This window comes from Rattus norvegicus, chromosome X, assembly GCF_021556685.1.
Source record: "Rattus norvegicus strain SHRSP/BbbUtx chromosome X, alternate assembly SHRSP_T2T, whole genome shotgun sequence".
NCBI lineage: Eukaryota > Metazoa > Chordata > Mammalia > Rodentia > Muridae > Rattus > Rattus norvegicus.
Genome location: NC_141554.1, coordinates 87,100,005 through 87,120,604, shown reverse-complemented (window position 1 = coordinate 87,120,604; position 20,600 = coordinate 87,100,005). Strand labels below are relative to the sequence as shown.

General features: G+C 34.2%; 1 protein-coding gene across 50 annotated transcripts in view; it reads right to left on the bottom strand.

The window, feature by feature from the left end:
• Window positions 1–5,950: 5,950 nt before the first annotated feature.
• Dach2 (dachshund family transcription factor 2) overlaps window positions 5,951–20,600 on the bottom strand; it is a 563,517-nt gene continuing 548,867 nt past the window's right edge. For 21 of the 50 annotated variants that reach the window (XM_087599387.1, XM_087599389.1, XM_087599396.1 and 18 more), the window contains one exon: window positions 5,953–6,439. In XM_087599387.1, the coding sequence (XP_087455513.1) occupies window positions 6,390–6,439 (50 nt within the window). In that variant the 3' untranslated portion in view covers window positions 5,953–6,389. 50 annotated transcript variants of the gene reach the window in all.

Sequence of the window (20,600 nt, the reverse complement as noted above, 5' to 3'; positions counted from 1 at the left end):
ATCAGAAGTTTCACAAGTCCACTACATACATGGACCTCCCAGAATTCAGAACTGGGATACAATTTTGTTTTAGTGTTATCTGGTCTCAGGAACTCTTTTTCCCCAGGTATTCTGTTATAGCAACAGAAAACTTATTTAGGCAGAGATCTGCTTGATGGGAGGTAGAGGGAAGAAGAAATCTGGGAGAGAGAGAGGAAGGGGATAGAAAACAGGGGCAGGATCAGGTGTGGGAGGAGACAGAGGAGATGTACAGTGAATCAGAAAATTGAACAGAGAAATGTTGCAGTGGGGGATGGGTAGCTGGAGGTAGCCACAAGAATGTTCTCAGATGCTAGGAAATCAAGAGGTTCCCAGGACCCAGCTGGGAAAACATTAACTGAAATACCCAAAAAAGGGGGAAAGAGAACCTCTAGAGACCTTATCCAGTGGATAGACATGGTCCATTTTTGAGGGATTGGGCTACATACCCATCTCAAAAAATTTAACCTAGAATTGTTTCTGTTTGAAGAAAATGCAGGGACAGAGGCTGAAGGAAAGGCCATCCAGAGAAATGTCCCACATAGGGATCCATCCCATCTGTAGACACCAAACCCAGACACTATTGCTGATGCCAAAAAGTGCTTGCTGACAGGAGCATGGTATACCTGTTCCCTGAGGCGCTCTGCCAGCACCTGACCAATACAAAGGCAAATAATCACAGTCAACCACTGGAGTGAGCATGGGAACCCCAATGGAACAGTTAGGGAAAGGACTGAAGGAGCTGAAGGGGATTGCAGCCCTATAGGAAAAACATCAACAAACTTGACCCCCCAGACCTCTGATAGACTATACCACCAACCACAGAGTATACATGGAGGAACCCAAGGCTCCAGCTACATATGTAGCAGAGGATGGCCTTTTCTGGTATCAATGGGCAGGGAGGACCTTAGTGCTATGGAGGTTCAATGCCCTAGCATAAGGGGATGCTAGGGTGGAAAGGTGGGAGTGGGTGGGTGGGTGAGGGAGCACCCTCATAGAGGCAGTGGGAGGGGGGATGGGATGGGAGTTTTGTGGAAGGGGGATAACACTTGAAATGTAAACAAATAAAACAAACAATAAAAAAGAGAAAATGGTTTGAAGTCAATAAGTAAACACAAATATTATAAAAATAGGTGGGAAAGGATAGATATTATTTTAAGCAGTCATAAAAAATTAAAAAAAAACAGAATTTTGGATTAGAAAAGAAATGAGGTAGAAAGAAAATCAGGAAGTTAAACATGGTTGTCCACAAAGCAAACACTACGATTATTATCTGGAATCATAAGACAAATGTAAATTAGGTAAAATCTCCTAGTGCCATCTGTGCCCTCTGGGCACAGAGACCTAGGAGTAGACAGGGGCAGGACCCTACTGGTTTCTGCCTGCCCTGAGGGTTAAAAGCAATTTGCCAGGAGTATCTATACATGTGAGAGCAGAGCTCTCTGTTCCCAGATCTTGCTGAAAGAAAACAGGTCTACAAGAGTGCTGACACACTGGCCTCTGGGACAGTCAAGGAACTGTCAGAGATAGCAAGAAAAGCTAACACCAGAGACAACCTGATGGCAAGAGGCAAACGAAGGAATCTAAGCAACAGAAACTAAGACGACTTGGCATCATCAGAACCCAGTTCTCCCACCAATAAAATACTGAATATCCAAACACACCAGACTTGGATTTGGATTTAAAATCACATCTCATGATAATGATAGAGAATTTTAAGAAGGACAATGAATAACTCACTTAAAGAAATGCAGGAAAACACAAGTAAACAAGTAGAAGCACTTAAATAGAAACATAAAAATCCCTTAAAGAGTATCTTAAAGAATTACAGGAAAACACAACCAAACAGGTAAAGTAATTGAATAAAAATATCCAGGACTTAAAAGTGGAAATAGAAACAAAGGTAAATTACCCTGGAGATAGAAAACCTAGGGAAGAGATCAGGAGTCACAGATGCAAGCATCAACAACAGAATACAAGAGATAGAACAGATAATCACAGGGGCAGAAGATACCATAGAAAACATCAACACAACCATCAAAGATAGTGTAAAATGCAGAAAGCTCCCAGCCCAAAACATCCAGGAAATCCAGGACACAATGAGAAGATCAAACCTAAGGATAATAGGTATAGAAGAGAATGAAGACTCCCAACTTAAAGGACCAGTAAATATACTCAACAAAATTGTAGAAGAAAACTTCCCTAACCCAAAGAAAGAGATGCCCATAAACATACAAGAAGCATATAGAACTCCAAGTAGAAAAGAAATTCCACCCATAACATGATAGTCAAAACACCAAATGCACAAAACAGAGACAGAATTTTAAAAGCAGTAAGGGAAAAAGGCAGATCTATTAGAATTACACCAGACTTCTCACCAGAGACTATGAAAGCCAGAAGATCCTGAACAGATGTCATACAGACCCTAAGAGAACACAAATACCAACCCAGGCTACTATATCCAGCAAAACTCAATTAACATAGATGGAGAAACCAAGATATTCTATGACAAAACCAAATTACACATCTTTCTATAAATCCAACCCTACAATGATAATATATGGAAAACTCCAACAAAGGAGGGAAACTGCACCCTAGAAAAAGCAAGAAAGTATCTTGCAAGGATACCAAAAGAAGAGAGACAAAAACATAATTCTACCTCTAACAACAAAAATAAAAGGAAGCAACAACCACTATTCCTTAACATCTCTTAACATCAATGGACTCAATTCCCCAATAAAATGGCATATTCTTACAGACTGGATACATAAAGAGGACCCAGCATTTTGCTGCATACAGGAAACACACCTCAGAGACAAGCACAGATATTCTCTCAGAGTAAAAGTCTGGATAACCACATTCCAAGCAAGTGGTCCAAAGAAACAAGCTGAAGTAGCCATTCTAATATGGAATTAAATTGACTTTCCAACAAAATTTAACACAAAAGGTAAAAAAAGGATACTTCATATTTCATCAAAGGAAAAATCAACCAAGAAGAACACTCAATCCTAAATATTTATGCTCCAAATGCAAGGGAAATACCTAAAGAAATGCTCAAGATCCTTGGTCACTAGGGAACTGCAAATCAAAACAACACTGAGATTAAACCTCACACCAGTAAGAATGGTTAAGATCAAAAACTCAGGTGACAGCAAATGCTGGTGAGGATGTGGAGAAAGAGGAACACTCCTCCATTGTTGGTGGGACTGCAAACTGGTAAAACCACTCTGGAAATCAGTCTGGATGTCCCTCAGAAAATTGGATATTACACTACCTGAGGACCCAGCTATACCTCTCCTGGATATATACTCAAAAGATGCTCCAACATATAACAAAGACACATGCTCTACTATGTTCATAGCAGCCTTATTTATAATAGCCAGAAGCTGGAAAAGATCCAGATGCCCTTCAATAGAGGAATGGATTAAAAAATGTAGTACAGCTACAAATGGAGTACTACTACTTAGCTATCAAAAACAATGACTTCATGAGATTCATAGGCAAATGGAATGAACTGGAAAATATCATCCTGAGTGATATAACCCAATCACAGAAAAATACACATGGTATGCACTCATTGATAGGTGGATATTAGCCCAAAAGCTCAAATTATCCAAGATGCAATCCACAGACCACAGGAAGCTCAAGAAGAAGGATGACCAAGATGTGGATGCTTCCAATTCTTCATAAAAGGGTAAACAAAAATATCCATAGGAGGGGATATGGAGGCAAAGTTTAGAGCAGATACTGAAGGAACAGCCATTCAGAGCCTGCCTGACATGTGCCCCATATACTTACAGCCACCAAAACTAGACAAGATTGATGAAGCTAAAAAGTGCATGCTAAAAGGGACTGGATATAGATCTCTCTTGAGAGACATGACCAGAGCATGTCCAATACAGAGGTGAATGATACCTGCAAACCACTTAACTTGAGAATAGGAGCCTCTTTAGGGGAATTAGAGGAAGGATTGAAAGAGTTGAAAGAGCATGCAACTCCATAAGTTTTTATGCCAACAATGCCAACTAACCAGGGCTTCCAGGGACTAAACCACTACCCAAAGTCTATACATGGACTGACCCAGAGCTCTAACTGCATATGTAGCAGAGAATAGCCTTGTTGGGACACCAGTGCCATGGACAACTCTTGGTCCTGCCAAGGCTGGACCCCAAGTGCAGGGGAATGTCGGGGGGCTGTAAAGGGGTGTGATTGGTGGAAATACCCTTATGAGGGAGGGGGAGAGGATAGGGGGCTTATAAATAGGAAACCGGGAAAGGGAATAACATTTGAAATGTAAATAAAAAATATATCCAATAAAAAAATCAAAATCAAAACAAAACACAAAGCAAAAGGATGTAGATACTAAAGACCATTTTGAAATATCAGATGGATATAAGGATGCTACTGAAATCTGAATGAAAAGGCAATGCTTTTCATGCTGTGATAAAGAATCTTTATCCGTGCTCTGAGACTTTGTGAGATCAAATTAAAGATGGTGGGTAAGTTTATCCAGAAGAGGAGATTTTAAAGGAGTTCGATATCCAAGTTGTTATATGGTTCTCATCAATGGTAGTGAAATTTGCAGTAAATATCAAGAACAAAGCAAGATATCGCAATGATTTAGAAAATTTGTAGTTTTGTGAGAAATCATAAATGATATGGCCAAGGATACTGCAGTTGCTAGAAAATAGTGCGATTAAATAGCACCGAGTTCTTTGTATCAGGGCAGTAGGAAGAGTCTGAAGGCCATCCAAGTCATCTACAAGGACATTTATCACATCACAAGTTGAAAGATGCAAATTTGTTTCAAATGCTTTAACTTGACAAGAGAGCTCCACCTTCCATGTAGCCCATATTACCCAGAAATAGTTTTGTTTAGTTATTATTTTCACCTATCAATGGGTTCAGAAGTCTCTACAAACCTCGTTCAAAATAGAACAGGTACAGGTCACACTGGTGGACAAACTTGGTTTGATCTATATGATTTCAGCTTTGAAGACATACAAACTGGAAGAGTCATAGTTCCATGCACAATTATATCAAAGCTTCAAAGAAAGGCCCAGAAAGGTAGGCCATATATTGCCGCATAAGCTTTTTATAAGCCATACCAATAGCAATGATATTTGGAACTAGAAGGTACTTCAGCCAAAGCTGAAATGAAGCCCTCAACCCCAAATGTGTAATCACCAGGAACATTGTAAGCCGATGAAGGAAGCTTCGAGAAGCATGAAATACCAACCCCAAATAATGTCCAGGTGGGCCTTCTAGTACAGAGAAATAACTGCAAAGATCTTTAGTGAGACAATAACAGTCTGGCTAACAGAAATTTATTGGAACTAATTTAGATTTAAATTTTTATATTTTTATATTTGTGAACCAAATATTCCATATATGTGTACATATATATATATATATATATATATATATATATATATATATACTCAGATATAGTTTTTCTATAGAAAGTGAGTGGGTCTAGAAGAAACTTTTGGAAATAGATTTACACAGAAGATTTTCTTTTTTTTTTCTTTTTTTTTTTTCCGGACCTGGGGACCGAACCCAGGGCCTTGCGCTCGCTAGGCAAGCGCTCTACCGCTGAGCTAAATCCCCAACCCCCACAGAAGATTTTCTAGTTATTCATTCATAAAAAGTTTCTACTTCTGATTAAAATCGTCTACCCTAGAAGCAGAGTTACTAAGAATATACACTCTGAAATAGTTAATCTAGTGTAAGTCACTAAAACAGCTGAAAACAATAATGTTGACTCTTCTAAACACGTGAAATGGAACACAATTTGTATTCATGGTTTTTGAACAGAACAACACTAAAGAAAGTTATGCACACATCATCGTAGTTTCTAGATTTTGATTTGTAATGTTTCTGCTATGTACTTGTACATGTGGCAATATGGAAATAAAAACTCAGACAAATAACTGACAAATTCAAAATGCTTTTATTTATACTGAAAATTAGCAAGTACATTGTAAACAAAGTGTACTGTAACTTAACATGTGGTATAACAGAGAAACCATACATATAAGTTTCTAGTCTCTAAGATACTACTATATTTTTTGAAGGACAAAAAGCCAAGCAGAAATGAGCATAAAAAAGCATCAAATATGGTCAATATACTTAAGTCATCAGGGTTTATCTCATGGTCTTAAATTGGTGAATCTAATGCAAGGACAAAGATTACATCATTGCTTTCTAAATATACACATAATCCTCTTTTACTTAATGTAACACAGAAAATATGATTCAGTTACAGAACTTTGCTGATAAGCACAACTGAAATAACTCCATGATGGATATTTTCAGAGATATACTGGAATCACAAGTATCTTCTTTAATGTAAAGCCAGCGAGGACCTTTCAGGCTGAACACAACTGCTGTGCCATTGCTAAACAGTAATAGTTACCTCCTTTAAAAAAAAGAAAACATGTTAGTTCTTCTGTGGACCATAGCTGAAGCATAGGTATGAAAGGACTAAAATGTCAGTCTTCAGTACCCTAAGATGATTTGATGCAACAGTATTGATTTAATATCGGTAAATTTTAATTTAAGTTAATGTGTCAAATTTCAAAGATCCTTCAAGTGAATTTCATACTACAGCTCCCCTTCTTTACACAGTACTGAAGACATGGTAACTGATAAAGACTCTTTTCATAAACTATTTTATAATGTCTATAAAGATCTATATTTCTTTTACCTTTGTACATAATATTACATTTTTCTGTGCTTTATCAAAATCAGAAGGAAAGACATTACCTGGTTTGGCTCTAAAATTATGACAGCGTTGTCCATTTACAATTTTCACTGCCCAGGTTAGCCCTAAGATGGTGCATACCATATGGTGACTACTTTTCAATATCATTTGAACTTTAAGTGGTCAAACCAATATTCATTAAAATATTTGTAATATAAACTGCGTATCATCTGCTAGTTAGAGACCAACTGATTAATAAAGTTTATTATTGAAAATGAAAAACATGGGATACGGGGCTTATGTCCGGGAAACCAGAAAAGGGAATAACATTTGAAATGTAAATAAAAAATATCCAACAAAAGAAAAAATAAAATGAAAAACAAATTGTATTCTGCCATTTTGTGCTTAAAGTTGCTCTTTTCTATTATAATGGCTTATGACCTGCATATTTCACTAGCCAAATAACAAAAATTAGCCTTTGGTTACAGAACAGGAATCAGAAAATAATGTGTCTATAAATCAGCACAAATCTATTACTTGTGCTCAAGAAACAATTAAAATTAGATCTTTGTCAATCAAACGTGTCTTCGTGTATAGGGAGACTGACACTCCTTGTTTAAAATATAAATGTATACTGTAAAAGGTTTTGAGTTATAAGGAGGAAAGTATATAAAATTTCTAAAATACTTTTTTATAAAATATTGCATATTAAATAAATTAATGCAATTTCATGGCATTAATTTCAAAACCAAAAATGAAGGAGCTATAAGGTAACAGAAGAAAGACTTGGATTCTGTGTAAATTAGAAAAGCTAGAGCAGGCCTTTATTTGCAGGTAAATACACATTTGTCCAAGAAAGCCATGGAACTAACTTGATGTTTCAGAAACCAGAACATAAAAATCGTTTTGTTTTTAATAGTTTGGTAATCTTTAACCCCAGAAAAGTATTTAGACTAATCTTTTGGACATGCAGTCTGAGCTCTGTAATGAGGTCCTAGGCTCTACATCTTTCGTTTCTGTGATGATATTGACCAATGAAGTAATCAGTTCTATAATCCACCTCATCTTCTGTATACACAGTCTGCAAATCAATAAAAAGCTCTTCAACATCAAATGTCATTCATTTTTACTAGGATTTAAATTTTATACAATAATAATAAAGCTTGAATCATGCAGTACAAAATGTGAACATTACAAATTTGAAAGCAAGGGTAAAATAAACAATGTCACCTAAAAAGTCATATAAACATCGCAATGAATGGAAAACACAGTCACTGTTTTTTTTTTTTTTTGGAAAAATGCAGTTTTTGAAAAATCTTTCATTTTATTTTGTTTAATTTTTTATCTTTTACAAGAGACAAACACTTCTGGCCACAACTTACATTTAATGCGCCCACTTACAAAGCTTATCAGGAATAGTTTGCACATCAGCTTGCAAATCAAAAGACATACTAGGCCACCAAGAAGACAACATTATGGTGTCAACCAATTGTATCACTCAAAATACAGTAAGTTGAGATGCCATTAGTAAAACTTCCCCACATTTTAACGACAGTAGTAACCAAACAGCATGGCAGGCTGTATATTATTAAGACATTTTCTGTTACTGCTGTGAGTATTCCAATACAGACTGATTATAAGGAAGGAACAAGTAATGGCCTAGCAATCGATGCTGTTCCTTGGAACAATCTCAAAGTTTGCCATATTTCAATTTCAAAATGCATTTCAGCTATAATATGAGTGATTTATCATTTAGTAGTAGCTGTCAAAGTAAACTCCTAGATAAAACAAAAACATCTGGAACCATAAACAGAAGAGAGCTGTAGCTGAATTTTAATCCAAATCTGCCATGCTCACTTCATTAGGAATAGGAAACAGCTAATTAGTAGTTGACTCCTTCAATTTTTTAAGAGGGTTTATACTTGATCATCAAACAGATACTATCTCATATACATTCTGTATGCAAACATGATTATAGATTAGGAAAAGCAATGAATAGCTCCTCTCCAGCAGAATGTCAGGCTCTTAAACAGTCATAAGGAGGGACATACTTTGACACTTGTGGAGAGCTGACAGTTACCTTACTGCTTCAATATTTATCCAAAGAGCAAAATGGGGAATTATGTATCTACAGGTATGATAGTATTTTAAGTAAAAAATAGGGTTGGGTAATCCTTCTCGTAATGTAGAAATGCCTAACTTAGCATGGATGGCATAGGGAGTTCGTATTATCTTCTCCACTAGGACACCCTCTCATGAAAGGTTAAATCCATCAAGAGCCACATTTGGCTGTTTCAGATCCAGTAAGTACTGGCCTTCTGTATTATACATCTAAAGTTTATAAAAAAGAACAACTACCATCAAGTGCCATTAAAAAGGGCATACAAATAGGAAAATGCCAGGTAAAAGGAAGATTCTGACTTTTCAACTAAAATAGTGAAAAAAGACAATACTGTATGTTTAAGTGACCTGATTTAAAAATTCTATTAAACATTCTGTATCATTCAGTACATGTTCTTTGTTGATGAAAAGGTGACTCTAGATGTTATACCTTTGGTCATAAATCATTGTTATTTAGTTCATATATTTGATATTACCAATTTTATTTCATTGTTCATCAATTGTTTCTAAGTTGGCATTATTTTGATGCAATCAAGTGAAACATTATAGATTTTATACCAGTAGATCATGTGTGCATCATAGAAAGTACCAAAAGCAAGAATCTTTATAACTTCGAAAAACATTTCAGGATGTGAAACAAGTAACCTATCATATTGATATGCATTAATGTATTATTTTTTAAATTATTTAAGTCTAGTGGTCATTCCAAAAGAAATTACATATGTGGTCACAAGGAATTAATTATTAGAAAAATGAATAAAATATTAGTTGATATTTTACGTGAGTAGAACTTTTGTCACAAAAAATATAATACTAGGGCAGATACTACCCAATGAGTAAGATTTTGATGGTATAATGTGAATGTTTGAAAAATGTCATTAAATGACTTTGATCACTCAAATACTAATGTATTAGATTCTTGAAAGGTGTGAAAATGATCCTAATTAATATCACCAGTTTGTGGCCAGGTCTTTAAATAAGTAAATTGTCAAAAATATTCTAAGACACTTCCTGAGCAATTCAGGCCAAATGAACCATTTATATATCTCTTGGAAATGTTAGTTACCTGATTATGTTTAGACCACAGGATGAATAGTATAAATGTTCACAATGAAAATGACCTATAATTTCTTTCTTTCTTTTTCTTGTATCTGTGGGCTTTATTCATACCATTATGTTTGTTTTCTGTTGGTATCATTATGAAGAAGAAGCAAAGTTTGGGATCGAAAGGAAGAAAAAAGTAAGAAAGAAGGCATATTGAGTAGGCTGGGATCAGTTTTTAACATTGTCTTCTTTATAGATGAGGGATGTGCTAGTAGAAAGGGAGTAGACAACTTGCTCTACCTCATCAGTTAAAAGGAAAATATAAGTGTGGCATGATTTAAGAATTAAAGCTCTCTATGATATTTTTTAAGAGAACAAATCAGGCACACTTTCTTCTACAAAGTGATCTCACAGGCTATGACAACATTTGTACCAATAAATTGTCTGCTAATAAAGGTACTGTTAAATAACATATTGGAGAAATAGAAAGTTATTCCATAATAGGCATGACTCAAAGTAGGTTTTTCTACACTTTATTTTCTTACATACAATCTAGAAATATCATTTAATCCATCTTCAAAATTGTGCCACCTACTTACCCACTACAAACCTGCTGTATGGATAAATGTGATAATGTTTGTGAAGCACTAGGAACTCATTGAAATAAATGGGTAAAGCAACTATAAAGTGTCACATTTAGTCATCATAATTGTCCCGTAAAATCTTGGAAAGACCATTCTCTAGTACATTTTTCCTATGTGTTCAAGGTTCTATTCATCAATTATGAACAAATAGTAATTGAGTGTTCCATATTTTAAAAGAATTTGAGCATGAATTCTAAAGAATCACAACACTAAGTAAGCAGGTAACTGCTACAGCACCCTATCCGTTTCTATGATCACTTGAAGTTCCGGCATCAGTGTTCAGGCTGCACAGAAAAACAATAAGACCTGGTCAAAATGTCATTCCAACAAAGAGATTCCAAAGTTTTACTACAAACTCAATTTATTTCCTATGATAGATAGACATAAAAATAGTCAGCATTTGGATAAATATTTCTATAATTTATATTTTTATTAGCTTTTTCTTTTAGGGGAAACTTTATTTCTTAAAATTAATTAACAAAATGAGAAAACTTTAGATGTACTGTAAATTTCCAAATCAATTTTATTCTCTTTGCATGATGCTAACAATATGAAAGTGCTCTAAATGATAGTGCTCAACTAAAATATGCTTATGAGCCCTTTGAGAATGCGCTACGGCTTTACAATCTGAAGTGACATGCATGGCTAGCTGAATAAACAAAGCATTTAGGATGGTTTCTGTTTCCTTGTTTAAAATATCAGTAAAGATCCATACCATTTTCTATTGTGGCAAAAATCTCTAGTAAAGGTTGCAATGTTACTTCTAGGATGTTTATTTAAAATCTGCTCATGTAGAATGTTACCAAATAAGTATCCAAAATGTCTTCAGAAGTTTAATTTATGTTTTGAGCAAAATGCTGTTATGATTTTTTTCTTCTACTGTTCTAATGTTTTCTTTCAAGTGATTTCTTATCACTTACTCATTTATATAAATGAAAAATAGTCATTAAGCACTAATAAGCTTCATCATTGGAAACCTAGGTTATGAGGTCTCTCTTTTATAGTGGATGCCTTACTTTGTAAGCATTCATATATTTTTTAAATGAGTTCTCTTAGTAAGTCCAGTGTGTTTTTAAATTCCTGTATTATTTAAATATTTATGAATTTCAAGTAAGCACTGTATTATTTGAAATTAGAATAACCATAGATGGGTCATGGTTCCCTAATGTACATAAAAGAAAAATGAAACAATGTGGGGTACAATCAACATAATTTTGTCTTGTGGTAATTAAATTCAAATTAAATGTAAAATGAATTGCATAAACTTTATTTCAACTGTAGAAAAAACTCGATATTTGTTATTCTCACTAAACAACAGTAATGAAGGTAGCTGTGTCATAATTAGGTAATATCCTTGTATAAATATGGTCCTGCTTATTTGACAGTAGTGAAAGCACACTACTGCGAGACATCTCAAGCAATAAAATGCTATAGAATCTGACTGATTCTATGTCTGTGGAGAAAAACCAAATGACATCATCGTTTCAGATATTGCATGGTGCTTGTTAGAATGTTAGTTAATTTTTTTAGAGTAATAACCATTTCCCATTATTTGCAAAAAGTAAGATTTATCTTTGAATCAAACTTAACACAAGTTATAGGTCACTTATTTTTTTGTCTTTTGGTTTTTCTTTCTTTTTTTTTTCTTTCTCTTTCTTTGGAAATGGTAAAGAACAGAATTTTAAGCATCTCTTGCTCACTTTTAAAAAAATACTAATTTATTTATTGAGATTATAATACAATTATGTCATTCTCCTTTCTTTACCTGCCTCTAAACTCTCTACTACAGTTACCCCTCCTTGGGTTTCTTCAAATTCAAGGCCTGTTTTTTCATTATAGCTGTTACATATATCTATTTATATGTATGTACATATATTCCTGAATACATAAACACTACCTGCTTAGTCTATTTGTGGTTATTTATATCTATAATTTTAGTTGTCCTTCTAATTTTGTGAATTAATAATAAACTACATACTCTCCCCAATTTCAAAACTGTAGTCATTCATGATTTGTTTTATAAACAGGGTATGAAAAGCTTTCTGTCCTCACCAAGGGTAATGTACAGGACTATGAGTACTATAACTACATAATGAAAAGTTAAAGGCTTGGCAGAATGCTTTAAATGATACTTATATGGCAAATATTTCAACTCTACTGAAAACTACCTATACTTAATCTATAAATCATCAGATAAAGTATCTGATGATTACTTCATGTATATTTAATAGAATATAGCAATAATAACAACTTTGTCTTGTCGTGTGTCAGACATCTTGAACAGAAAGTAAGGGGAGACTTCTAGTGATTAGTATTGGGTTGGCAAGTTGTTAAATGAGAAAACCTGGCTATCAGTGCTCTTTAAGTAACTTTGCTTTACTTCCTTCACAACACAATCTCTTTAAAATGACAATAAATCATATGTGCTTTGGAGAGTCTAGCAATTTTTTAATATCAAGAATTTTGAAAGCCCTTGAGTTCTGCTTTCCAGCAGGGAAAGAGAAGGTGAACAAGTAAAAGCCGGTTTGTAGGAGCCACTTGAAACATGGATGTCACTTGCAGAAATGTTATATTCCTTTACAATTTTCATGTAAAGAGCAAGGTTGAAATCTGATGTTTACATTTTCTAGGATGTTAACCTAAATAATCTAAAGGTATATTTAACATTTTACCAATATGTAAATATAAAACATTTTATATATGTTTCACTTTATAAAACATTTTAAAATAATTAAACTTGCGTTTTAATATAAAAGACATGAAGATATTTTAATATATTTAAATGTATGGTTAATTTGGCTACTACTTTTGCTTACTACAATGATAAGAAAACAATAAAAAAATTGTAAATGTAATGACTCAAAATATGGGAAGGAATGAAAAACTGAAGTAATGGAAAAAGATTAATTTGTATAAAAGATTTGTAAAAATATTCCAAATGGAAAATGAAAATGCAGTTGATAGGACATGGTAAGAGCTGATTTTTCACTCTAAGTTTTCCTTCACTCATTAACTGTTCAGAGCTTCAAAGATATATATCTAACTTAAATATTTAAATAATTTAAGAAAAATAAAAACACTTAAATATTGTTGACAAATAGTGCTATAAAGAAAAAATGTTTTTCAGAAACTTTATGCTTTCTGGAAAGTTGAGGAACTAGAGAAAATATTGACTTGATAATCATTTACATTGTTGACAAACATCACAGCATTATATCCAGTTGTATGCCATTGTTAATTTTCAAATATTCAAAATGTAAAATATAAACTCAGTAGAACAATGAGAATATGTATCAAATCCTAAACTATGTTTCCTTTCCAAAATAAGTTGTTTAATGATTATTATAAATGAGAAAATGTACTAGATCAAACAGACACAATTTTATATTAAAACCATACAGTAAGGAAATCTGAGTCCATGATTACATATCTAATGTCCTGTTGAGTGTGAAGTGATTTTGATAATAAAACAATTCTATTGCTATCTTTGCCATATTTCACAGCCTTAAGTAACAAAAGGTATCACATTTGTCACTTTCTGCAACTAGTAACCTAGCATTTACTAATATAACTTCCAAGTGTTTATTAAGTTACTGTTAATTTTAGATAATGTAACCATCAAACTAAAGATAGCCCCCTAAATGCTTCTCTGAATAGATTAATATTGGAGTTATCTAGCTAATAGTTACAACCTTTGATCCTTTATCTAGCTAATTATTACAACCATTGATCAATAGTGATATATAAAGAGGGAAAATAGTAATAGGGCTAGTATTCATTTCCATCATTTATAGCAAGCAAACTAAGTTCTTGTAGGTTAGTTCCACACTTTCACATTGTGCTAATCACATATTTTAAAATAAAGAAATAAGGATATTATTGTTAGGGCAAATTGTTGTCAGAAACTGACACAAAATATCACATCGCTGCACATATATTATGAAGTGACTTTCTTTTCTACACTATTCAAAACTTAAAGTTATAAAAATAATACAAATGTCACAAAACTACTGTTATTCAAGTGGTATTTATATAATAATTTTAAAATTTGAAATTAGTAAGAAGATGGTAGTGTATATATACATATGTATGTATGTATGTATGTATGTATGTATATATGTATACATACATAGAGATGTACACATATACCCACAATTACAAAATTTTTAAAAAAACATTGCATTAAAAAAATTGGGTCTTAACATAGTAGCCACTAGAGGTGCCTTAATCAAATCTCCCCCATTGGTAATGAAAGAAGAAAGTCTTGTGTATACCCCAAATGCTGAGGAGAAGAATGGGTCTCGGTTTGCAATTCTCATTATCTTTCTATCACTATAATTTCATCTGTTACATAAGTGAAATGTAACTGGAACTGTAAGTATGGGAGTCTCAGATCAGTACAAGAAATCTGATGGTATCATCATGATATGCACTGAAGTTTTTGGATCAGGACAAATGATATTTGTTAACACTGTAATGATATGGTACAAGCTACTTATGAAAACTAAGCCATAAATAAGCAAGCTTTTCACATCTTCCTAAGGATCTAGAAACATGATTTGGATCATAGTGTAATAGGTATTTCACAGCAGAGCGGCATGATATAATCTGGAGGGCATGACTGACCAAGTTAAAAATACGGAGGGTTGAAAAAATTACTCTCCTGAGAGTAATAACAACTAAAACTCAAGCCTTCTAATGAAACTTAGAGAAAAATAAAATACCATCCCTGTGTGCCAATTTATGGAAAGACCCTGGGGCTTACTTTGTAGGGCTTGTGGTGTAACATTTTCTCTCTCTGTAATGGCAGTTGCAGCAATATTTCAATACTAATACACAGTTGTAATGGTTTGAAAAAGAATGGAGCTCATAGGCCTTATACTTGAATGCTTAGGCACCAGGAAGTGGCACTACTTGAGAAAGATTAGGAGGTTTATGTAGTCTTGTTGGAGTAGGTGTGGCCTTTTTGGAGTAAGTGTGTCACTGAGGGTAGACTTTGAAGTTTCAAAAATCCCGCACCTCCTCCCTCCCTCCCTCCTTCCCTCCCTTCCCCTCTTTTCACCCCCCATTCTCCTCTTCCTCCTCCTCTTCCTCCCCCCACCTCTCCCAGTTGCCTCTCCCTGCTTGACAATCAGGATGCAACTCTTAGCTACTTCTCCAGCACCTGCTTAACTGCTGCCATATACACCCTGCGATTATGATAATCGCTTTTTTATAAGAGTTGCTTTGGTCATGGTGTCTGTTCATAGGATTGGAACACTGACTGAGACAGTAGTGCAGCACTCTAGTATCAAAGAAGATATTTGAGAGGAAGTCCATAAACTGACTCACATTTCAATAATCTCTTTATTCCCTGAGGTATTAACCATCTTTACAAAATGATATATGTTCACTGTTCAAGAGCATTAGAGAGACTGTGCATACCTTCCAACACAGTAGAAGCATCACATGAAGGGAATTAATGATTGATGGATTTAGGGCAAGAAGCAGTCAGTGGAATCTCTAAAGACAGCCTGAGAACACCCTGTCTGGGGCTTTAAAGTAAGGACCTTTAATAGAGAAATTCTATTGATTTTGAAAAATCATATATCCATGATGAGAATTAATATGTAATTTATCTTTTTTTAACATATTTTATAGTCACACTAACAATTTTCTTACCATTGTACTAAACTTTGTAAATGCAGGTCTATAATATGGGTAATTATTCTAGCAATTATCAGATTGATCGTTAACCATTTGGAGGATGTTTGCTTCAAGTTAGTATGTGAAAAGCAAAGAGAAAATATAGTAAGTTTCAGGAAAGATGCATACTGTTTTAGTTGATTTGGGGATTGGATAAAAAATACATATTTATATAGAGTTCATATTGAATAAATATTAAGTGTTGACAAATGACATTGTTTTCATTTTTCATTGACACATTTAGGGTATATTATTTTGAAGAAATTATAAATTTTATATCTTATAGCAATTGTTCTCCATCCCAAAGAAGCTTTTAGATTTCATGTTTTTGAACTAAAACTATAAAGAAAAAGTAAATAATCTAGTAAGTTTATTTTTACACAACATTTTTTAACTTTGGTAAATATGCTGACTTTAATTTCTACTCATAGTGTTAGTCACAAATGAAGAAAAAATATTGAAAATTACTTTGCTTTTAAGGAAAAACAACAGAAAAAATGGTGTTCAATAACTGTATATTAACCAAAAATATTGAGAAGTAAGTAATGTAGAATTATTCATTAACCTATTTCACTTGCAACAAACAAACAAAAACAAAACCCTAGTTCTTAGCATTCTTTGTTGTCTTCTTTTCCTTAACAACAGAGTTTCATGCACAGACACAGTGGGTCACGATGTCCTTGCAGTTTATGAATTCATCTTTATTGTTTTATTTTATGACTAGATAGTTCATATACACTGCTGGATTTTATCTAAAATTTAGGAGCTTCATATTCCATGTTTGCTTTTCCTCTAATTATTAAGATGATTGTGAGGTCAATTTTTTAAATTTAAGAAATTTGTACTATCAACTCTATGAGTCACTCTTAACAACAAAATATAGTCATACAAAAGTTAACTAAGGTATAAACATGCAAAAGGAGAACTCTCCCTGCGATCATAAAACGATGTTATTTTCTGTTCAGCAGTTCATGTTACTGCAGTTCATGCTAATTAATTAAAGGAGCTGTTGCAGTAATGTGCAAACAGGGAATCTGAGAAACTGAGAGGGCTTTTAGGTCTCCAAGTGAAGTTAAGTCAATCTGGGCATGGGCAATCAAATGTAATGAAATCACTTGTCAGTGCTAAGCTTGCAAAAACTGTGAAGTTTGACTGGGGAGTAAAAGGATTATAATTAGATTTCCAATAGGATAATAACTAAATGGCAGAATGCAATAAAGAGAAAATATTACTTTGTTAGCTAATGGTACTGATGTTTGGTTTTAGTTTTTATCAGTTTACTTGTAGTTGTGCTAATTTAATTTGCTTTTATCAGCAAAAATGCACCACACAAATGCCACTTAAAGGTCATTTGCAAAAATCATTGATCTTGAAGGTACACTTAATGACACCTGGTATGTTTATTTTATGTGAAGCAGAGATTGGCTGATAAGATGGTTGATGTGCTGTCTTGCAGGTCTCCAGCTGAGTTAGAGGAATTTGAATTGGACCACACTTGTTCATGTGTTCCTTTGAAAAATTCTGCTCCTGAGGTGTGGACATAATCACCGTAGAGAGTACTTTATTCATTGTTGACCACATGAAAACCTTTAAGTAGAGGCATAATCATAGACTGCTGAAATATGAAATTATTTTAATTAAGGCTGTCTATGTGCATTATCTTTTTGTCAAACAACATTCAAAGCACATTAGAAATGAAAGAAACTGATGAGACTTCTACAAGATATAATCCAGAGCATTTTGTCTGTATTCAAATTTATGTGGACATATGATAAAACTAGTTTTGATTGTTTTGCTTCTAAGAGTGACCATCGAACATTTTACCAAGTACCCTTTATATCTTCTTAAGATGATGTCACAGTGGAACTAATTGAATTTCAAAGAGAGAGCACTAGGTTAATGCTAGATTTCTATCCAGCAGAGCTATCGACAATAGGAAGAGAAAGGACATCAATGAAGCCTGAACTGTTTCCTGTGATGCAGATGAGTTTTGGCAATGGCAGTGCATTGGCACGCATGAATTGATTCTCACAAACAAAGACAGGAAGGAATCTTTCAACCTACAAAACTGAGCAAGGCAGGGAGGTGAAAAATATGTAAACATTTCAAGGTAAATAAAAAAAGAAACTGCAGCATATCAAAACAAAACTGTTAGCAAGAATGGAAAAATAACAGCAAAGCTTTCATTTCATGTTTTCAGGCACTGTGTGGTTTCTAAAGACTATGAATGAAGATAAAATTAATCTTTCAATTATGAATATTTAAAATCATAGGTTAATGTTAAGTGTTTATGTAACATAAGAGTTGTTTTATTTTATGAGCCATAATTATAATTATTTCTGGTCATATTTTCAGATATCTCTTCCTCTAACAAAACAAATTATTTTTGTTGCAGAAATCTTTTGTTTTTGAAGGTAGCATCTTTCTATGTAGTTCTGGATGACCTGGACTCAAAATATAATGTAGGCCTTTGTGGAAATCACAGATATCCACCTGCCTCCATCTCTTGCATGCTAGAACTAAAGATGTATGCCACTACACATGGTCTAAAAATTTCTTTTTGATTTGTGATTCTACTATCATTTTAATGTAGGACATTCACTTTAGTTTTCAAAAAAGTAATGACAGGAGTTTTATTGCATATAAGGCTTAAATGTTGAGCTAAACAAGATAAAAAGGTCTACTTTCTACTGTTTTCTGTATTATGAATGTCATGGGATCCAGTACTTCAAAATTTTATATTCAAGCCAGAAACTGGAAATAACCTAGATGTCCCTCAACCAAAGAATAGATACAGAAAATGTGGTTCATTTACACAGTGGAATACTATTCAGCTATTAAAAACAATGCTACAATCCACAGATCTAAAGAAATTAAGTAATGAGGGCCCAAGGGAAGATCAGAGAACCTCACTCAGAAGGGAAAACAAAATAGTCATTGGAGATGGATGGAGGGAACTGGGTAGGAGAGGGGAGTAAGAATGGAAACAGGGATGGGGATCAGATGTGGGGAGTAGGGGACAGAAGAGGGCTAGGAGTTAGAACAGAAATTGGTGGTGGGTATCTCTGGGATTAGCTGGATAACTAGGATGGAAGATGTTCCTGGAAGTCTATGTGGATGACTCTAGCTAGGATTCCTATTAATGAGGCATACGGAGATTGAAGTGACATCTGTAGCCAGGTGGGACTTCCAGTTGTGGGAGGAGGACATCAACCCACCTACAACACTTTCAACCCCAAATTTGTCCTGCCTACAAGATGTGCAATGATAAAGATGGAGCAGTTGAGATAACAGCCAACCGATGTCTAGCCCAACCTGAGACCCATCCCATGTGAGAGCGCAAATTCCTCACATTATTAATGATATTCTGCTATGATTGCACTATCAGGAGCCTAGGATAACTGTCTCCTGAGAAGCTGCATCTAGCCGCAGATGAAAACAGATGCATAGACCCAGTCAAATATCAGGCAAACCACGGGGAGTCTTGTGGAATAGTGGGATGGAACTTAACAAGCCAGAAGAGTAAAGAACCCTACAAGACCCACAAAGGGAACTGTGTCTGACTCTGGACTGCCTGGCGAGGCTTCAATGGGAGAGGATGTGCTTAGTCCTGCTGCTACTGGATGTCCCGGGATAGGTGGTATCCAAGTGGGTATTCCCCTTTCTCTGAAGACGAGGAGGTAATAGGGGGTAGGATTTGTAAGGGAGGGACTGGGAGGAGAGGAAGGAGAGGGGGATTCAATTTAGATTTAAAGTGAATAAATAAATGAATGAAATTCTAACTCAATGAGAAATTATTAAATTACTATATTTTATCATAACTGTACAGTGCTGACCATATATACTAAGCAAAAAACTTTATTTTGGAAATAGTCAATTTTCTCATTTAAAAATAAACTAACTCAGTACTTATAATATTGCATCTGATTTGGGAATTTTTTTAAAACTTAGTGAGAATATGTTCAGAGAAAACAAAAACTATGCTTTTCTAGGCATAAATTAATATGCAAAAGTTATTAAGTTAATATGGGGTGAATATCTACTTTTATTCATGTCACACTGATCACAGTTGAATTATGTATTTATATAAAATTTGTTATATAAAAACAAAATAAATTTATGACAACTCAACACTCATTTATCATGGAGTTGAGAAAAATGTTGTTTCTATCAACTAAAGGCATCATATAAATAAGAAACTATATTGACTTGTATGAGGATATGAGAATAAATTGTAATGTAGTGAAACATCTACTGGTACTGTGTTTAGATCCCTTCAGTTTCATCACTAATCTTAGATCCCATTCACATTAGGGGCACAGCCACACCTTGGTCTTCCTAACAACTGTGTTTGTGTTTGTGTTACTGTTCGTTCATGCCCA